Below are 6,928 nucleotides of genomic sequence, written 5' to 3' on the forward strand. Positions count from 1 at the left end.
AAGATGGACACTCATTTACCATGACTACAAATGATGTAATAGTAATACATGAGTTAATCTACTTGCACCATTTATCCTCAAAACTCATTCTTCTCAACATATAATTAAGAAAAACTTAATTTGCATGATTTATGTAACTTATGTAAGACTGCAAATCATCCACAACCCCATTAGTAATAAATGGTGCATCCATAATTTGCCTTCCTTCCATAAAAGCATGTTTACATCACCACTTTATCTTTTATCTTAGCTATCCCTCTGGATAACACCTTTGTAATAAACTTATATTTTTTTTTCTAAATAAAAGTGAGAAATATTATTTACAAAGATATCAAGGGGGTACCATCCGTATACACAATCACGAACGTCATGACCTAATAAGATAAACCCAAAAGTATGAAATCATTTATTTATAATATTTATAAAATTAGATTCAATATCCTTAGAAGCCCTCATATTTCTTTTCTTCTACATAATCCAAAAAATAGGGAGTCCAATAAGGAAAAAATACATTTTCTTTTTACAATAATCTGCCCAAGCCCACAGTTCCCCACTTACATTCCCAATCATGACCTAATTCAAACCAAGCAGCCCAAAAACCATAAACTAAATACTATAAATAACTGGACAGCCCAGTAATAAATGGTAACACGATTCCTGTTTAGCTTTACAAAAATAATATCCATTCACAATAGTGTATCCTTTTCTCTTTAACATGTTAATAGTCAAAATATTGTCTTTTGCCACCTCCCAAGCAGAAAAGCCACTCTAGGTGGCCATTTTATCTTCTAAATTAGCTTGAAAGGTGGATTCATCTTCCAAATTTGCAATAAGCTTATAGATGCTCACAACTAAACTAATAGGTCTTAAATGTTTTATATTACCTACCACCTCCATCTTAATAAGAAGTTCCAAGAAAAAAAAGTTTAAGGATTTAATAAAGATACCCGATTTATGCAATTCATTGAAAAATTCTATAGTATCCTCTTTCATTATGTACCAGAATTTTTGAATAAATTCTGTGTTGAAGCCATCGGGATTAGGGGTTTTATCTCTTTTTACATAGCATGAATCCCTCAAAAATTTTCTCTTTAGTAAACTCTCTTTCAAGTTGGCCACAACTCATCTTGTTCTAGGATTTGAAGGTGATATCGTCCAACTTAAGTCTCCACCTGAACTCGTTGCCATATAATCTACAGAAAACTCCTTAACAACTTGTCTTAGTTGCTCATTATCCTTCACAATTCGGTCATTAATCTTTATTTCCTCTACATAATTAATGTTTCTATGATGATTTTTCATAATATGAAAGAATTTTGTGTTTTTATCTTCCTTCTTAATCCATTGGTCTCTTGAATTTTGTCTCTATGATATCTCCTCAATTTGTAATTTATTTACTAATTCTATCAATTGTTGGATTCTTCGATACACAAAACGTCATTGCCCTCCATCTTATTAATTGTCGGATTAAAGATTGGGTATATATGCTTCAGTCTTCCCTTCTCCTTACTCCACTTTTTAATTTTGGTTTTCATTGCCTTCTTCTTTTGAACGACTCTAAAATTGGCTCTATCAATCACTATTGTCCCTTCCACCATTAATTGATCTTATCAAAGAAACCATTAGGCGCCAACTATTTGTCATCAAATTTGAATAGAAAGGGCCCATTTAATTTCATCATAGACAATGTAAATAAGAAAGTGATCAGATGTAGTCTGTTGCAAGAGTTTTTGGCTTATACCCGTTGCTTGTAATTGACAGAAAACCAACACAAAAAACCTATCGATTTTTGGACATGCCTAGTTGAGTCTTTGATTTAACTTTATCTATGTCCCTCCACTGAGATATAAATCATTTAAATCCAATCTGTCAAAAATCCCATATAATTATTCAATAAAATCCTCGAAAAATTTAAAACTCGACTATAAATTTAATTCTTCAATATAATCCCATTTAGAACTTGATTATAAATATTATATGCATTGATTGAAAGGGTAATGCTTAACACACATTTTTTTCTAAGAGACTTGGAACTTGAACATAAGGTTGAAGTGATGGAGCCATTCACCTTATACAACCTATCCAATTTTAGATGCATATGTTGTTAAAATTTTCCTTCACTTGTTGATGGGTGCTTGACGACTAAGTTTTTCTTTCTTTTACCAATAAAAATTGATATTAACTCTGCATTAGAGACAAGTCATGCACTAGGATTTTAAGAACTCTGTATGTAGAATCTGAGATCCACTTTTACCTTTACGAGTGTTAATTTAATCTATTTTATTTTTAATATTAATTGATCTTTGTTCTTTATCCTTTTAATTTTCATTAGTTTGCAAATATTTTGCCTATATGATTTCTTTTGTTTGTTTCCTGAACAATGAAAATTCAGTCATAAAACTGACATGTTACCCATGTGTGAGCACCTTGATGGAGGAGGAGATGTGCATTATCTTTTCTCTCTTTATCAATAAGGCTATCATGGTTTGAAGATATTGGTTTTACTTCATGCTTCTATGGCTTCTGCCTAGTTGACTAATGGTTTTGCACGTTAGTTATGGCATAATCAAATATATTTAGGTCCTCACATTGTAAGATGGGTACTTAATAATTTTCCTCTTTAATTTTTTATTTTTTCTTTATATATATGTTGGTGTGATGGTGGTGGCGTCTAAGATATTGTTTGGATGACTTTTATGATAATTTATTAATATACGGTATTGTATGCTAAGTACATAGTATAATAATGTTCAAGTTATACCATGTTTGAAAAAATTGTATATTAATTTCTTATAATGAAAGCTGTTTTTTTTTATTAATAGAATGATATGATTGTATATTTGATCAAATTACATATTTTACTCATACTTTATTGTATGTAATTATAAATAAAAAATAAAAAAATAAACAAATAAACAAATATATATTTAATTATATATATTATATATGTATATATGTAATTAAATATTATATACATTTGTATACATAATTAAATATATTATATATACAATATATTTAATTATTTTTACAAATGTATATAATATAATGTATATATATAATTAAATATACACATGCATATATGTAATTAATATTATATATATAATTAAATATACAGATTTATGTATATATATAATTAAATATATAGATATATGTATATATCTAATTAAATATATTATGTATATGTATATATATAAAATTAATTATATAAATATATGTGTATATATATATATAATTAAATATATAAATTTTATAAAAAAAATAAGTGACAATACAAAAATCAAGTGGCTATATATATGTATGTATATATATATATATATTCATAATTAGATAAAAAAAAATTTAAAAAATAGGTTTAAATGTAAATAAAAAAAAACTAAAGACATAAATAAAAATAAAATCATCAAGACCATATTAAACAAATTATTTCGGTATTTTGAAAAAATAAAAAAATTGTAACTTTTAAACCATATAATAACTATAAAAAAACGATTCTATGTATCATACCATATATTAATATACTTTTTTTTCAAACTAAGGCCTAAACCCGGTAGGGTTAGTAACAGTTCCTTTTCTAGTTTTTTTACAAAATTGGGTTTACTTCGCCTATATTAGCTTGAAAATATTATGAGAATTTTAGGTGATAATTGCAATTTTTTTGGAAGAAATTGTTGCTTCGGTAGAAGAAATCATTTACCCTCTCTCTCTCTCTCTCTCTCTCGCTGCAGCATATTTTGCTTGCTTCTTGTTCATGAAAGGATCTATCTCCGTTATCAATATAAGCTTTTATGCTAGAGTGAAGAACGTGTTTGCGAAGAGGGTGGCATACTTAGCATCTTCTCCTTTAAGTCTTTGGGAGGACCAAAACTTTATTCTTGACGATTCCGTTTCTGCTGATGAGAGCGACTCGCGAAATTTCAGTCACAGTTCTGCTAACTTGAGCTGGGATGACACCTCTGAATTTGTTGACAAGAGTCTCTTGATATTTAGAAATGGAAAAGCAGATGCTAAAGTGGAAGCAATTAAATCGATGCTCTTGAAGCGAGGTTGGCATTTAAATTCTCAAAATGGATTTGATGTTGATGTTCTTAAGTCTAACACGACTCGCTTGTTGAATGACCTATTTCATGAGACTTCGGATGCCGCACTTGCTTTATATTTCTTCAATTGGTGGAAATGGTGCATGGGATCAGAGCACTCAATCCGGTCTACCTGCAGAATGATACAAATTTTAGTTTCTGGGAACATGAATTATAAAGCAGTGGAGCTGTTGCTTCATCTTGTGAGAAGTACTTGCAAGGAAGAGGGGTCATGTGATCTGATTCTTCAATTCCTTTCTGAGGTGCATACTGATAAAAAGGTTTTAGAAACCACATGTAGCATGCTTGTTGACTGCTGCATCAAGGAAGGCAAGGTAACTATGGCAATCAATCTTACATCCCAAATGGAGCATCTCAGCATCTTTCCTTCCATGGGGGTTTGTAATTCACTACTCCATACTTTATTAGCAGCTAATCAGTTAGAACTGGCGTGGGATTTTCTAGAAAAAATGCTTAGTCGAGGAATGAGTCTAAACGTCACTATTATTAGCTTATTTATTGAAAAGTATTGTTCTGAAGGAAACATTGAGAGTGGTTGGGAATTGCTCATGGAAATGAAAAAGCATGGAATTATACCTGATATTGTGTCCTATACAATTGTCATTAGTTCCCTTTGCAAAGGGTCTTTCCTAAAGGAAGCAACTTCTATAATGTTCAAAATTGCACAGTTGGGAATCTCTCCGGATTCAGTTTCACTTAGCTCAATTCTTGATGGTTATTGTAAGATTGGCAAATTAGAAGAAGTAATTAATATTTTTAAAATTTTCAAACTAAAGCTTAATATTTTTGTGTACAACAGCTTTCTGTCAAAGCTATGTACTGATGGTAACATGGTTAAAGCTTCTATGATGTTTCATGAGATTTCTCAGATGGGCTTGCTTCCAGATTGTGTTAGTTATACTACAATAATTGGAGGATTCTGTAAAAAAGGGGACATAAATAAAGCATATCAGTACTTTGGTAAAATGTTAAAAAGTGGAATTAACCCATCTGTTACTACATTTACACTAATTATTGATACATGCTGCAAGTCTGGAGATTTTAGCGAGGCAGAATCTTTGTTTCAGAAAATGATAGGTGAGGCCTTGGTGCCTGATGTTGTTACCTACAACACTTTAATGGATGGATATGGAAAGAAAGGCTGCTTGCATAAAGTTTTTGAGCTTTTAGATATGATGAGATTGGTTAACATATCTCCTGATATAGTGACTTATAACATTCTAATTCATAGTTTGGTTATAAGAGGATTTATCAATGAAGCAAAAGATATTGTTGATGAGCTTATTAGAAGAGGTTACACTCCTGACGTAATAACATATACTAATGTCATAGACGGGCTTTCAAGAAGGGGAAATTTTGAGGAAGCTTTTCTTGTGTGGTTCTACATGAGTGAGCACCGTGTCAAACCTGATGTTGTGACATGCAGTGCTCTACTTAATGGTTACTGCAAGGCCCGTCGTATTGAAGAAGCAAATGCTCTGTTTCTTAAGATGATTAATATTGGGTTGGAGCCAGACCTGATCTTATGCAACACTCTCCTTCACGGATTTTGTAGTGTTGGCAATATTGATGATGCATGCAAGTTGCTTAATGTAATGGTTCAAAAGGGTATCCTTCCAAATAATGTTACTCATGAGGCACTTCTTCTTGGATTTGAGAAAAAGTCTGTCCAAAATCCTGTAGAATGTGCGACTTTAAAACTGCAGCAAGTTCTGCTGAGATACAGGGCTCAAGTGAATGGAGATGATTACATAGCTAAAATTCCAAAACCTATCATCTAAGTTTCTGCACCGACTTTGGAGGATCTACCTGTGAATTAGGCTGTAAGACTGCCTTCTTTTTTGTGCTTTTATTCCCACAATTCAAATAATCTGGCTATGAAAATTTCTTCTTCATATGCAAGTATACTCCTGGTGGTACTTAGAAACCTTTTGTTCCGTTACTCCTCAATGTCTATGGTTTTGCAGTTAGTCATGCTCATTTACGTGTGTGTTTTCCATGTAGAGCCTGTTGCAATGAAGCTTGGCACTGCATTTTTTGAGATTTTCTGCCACCAACTTCATATATGGAGCTTGGATCTCAAGATACAGTGGTGGATATATTGTTGTCTGATAGCTTCTACCAAAGTACTTTACGCTTCTGATGCATTTTGGGGGTCCATTTTGTAAGAATAGATATATCCATGTGCAAGTGTTCTATTATCTGTCTTGGTGAAGGTAGCTTGAATATTGCTTTGCATGTACACCGGGATAAGCCATGCTCAACCCATTCTCAGGGTTGCTTAGTTAGATGGAGTAAAAGTTTAGGCATGGTTTGGTACACAAATTTTTTTTACCTGTTTTCATCTCCAAAATTTATAAATGTTTGTACATAAAAAATATGTAGAGTGGCGTGTGTATCTGTGCTATTCAGGTATAAAGTTATAAATGTGTATAATGGCATGTGTATGTGCACCATTCAAATATAAAAAGAAACAGTTATGTCATTGTTACTTGTTTGGTAATTCAACAAATTATTATGTTTACTTTTCAAAAAGATAAAAAATATGAACAGATTTGTTGAGAATATAAAGATATTTTATTAGATTTCTGCTCATATGTGTATATTTATATATCCATGCATAGACATTTGAGCACTGAGTCACTACAATGTGTTATGCTTTGCATGCATCAGGATGATGTTAGATGAATCATAGGTAATGAGATGCATCATTACACGATAAGTAGAGTGTTAATGCCCAAATTCCAGCATTTCCTAGAGACAGATAATACTCGCTTTATTATCCACGATGCTTTGCAGGTTCCATTGCAGGGTATTCACTGCATCCATTA

At 31.6% G+C, this 6,928-nt stretch overlaps 1 protein-coding gene across 1 annotated transcript; it reads left to right on the top strand.

Moving 5' to 3' along the window:
- Positions 1-3,572: 3,572 nt before the first annotated feature.
- LOC110817167 (Pentatricopeptide repeat (PPR) superfamily protein) lies at positions 3,573-6,582 on the top strand. Its single transcript, XM_022045592.2, has 2 exons — positions 3,573-5,920; positions 6,102-6,582. Exon 1 carries the CDS (start codon positions 3,749-3,751, stop codon positions 5,876-5,878), a length of 2,130 nt encoding a protein of 709 aa, XP_021901284.1. The 5' UTR covers positions 3,573-3,748; the 3' UTR covers positions 5,879-5,920; positions 6,102-6,582.
- The last annotated feature ends 346 nt before the right edge of the window (positions 6,583-6,928 follow it).

This window comes from Carica papaya, chromosome 8 (assembly GCF_054855325.1).
Source record: "Carica papaya isolate Zhongbai chromosome 8, ASM5485532v1, whole genome shotgun sequence".
NCBI classification, from domain to species: Eukaryota; Viridiplantae; Streptophyta; class Magnoliopsida; order Brassicales; family Caricaceae; genus Carica; species Carica papaya.

What these genes read in the sequence shown, in the direction of transcription:
- LOC110817167 (XM_022045592.2), top strand. Translation starts at nt 3,749, where the DNA reads ATGAAAGGATCTATCTCCGTTATCAATATAAGCTTTTATGCTAGAGTG.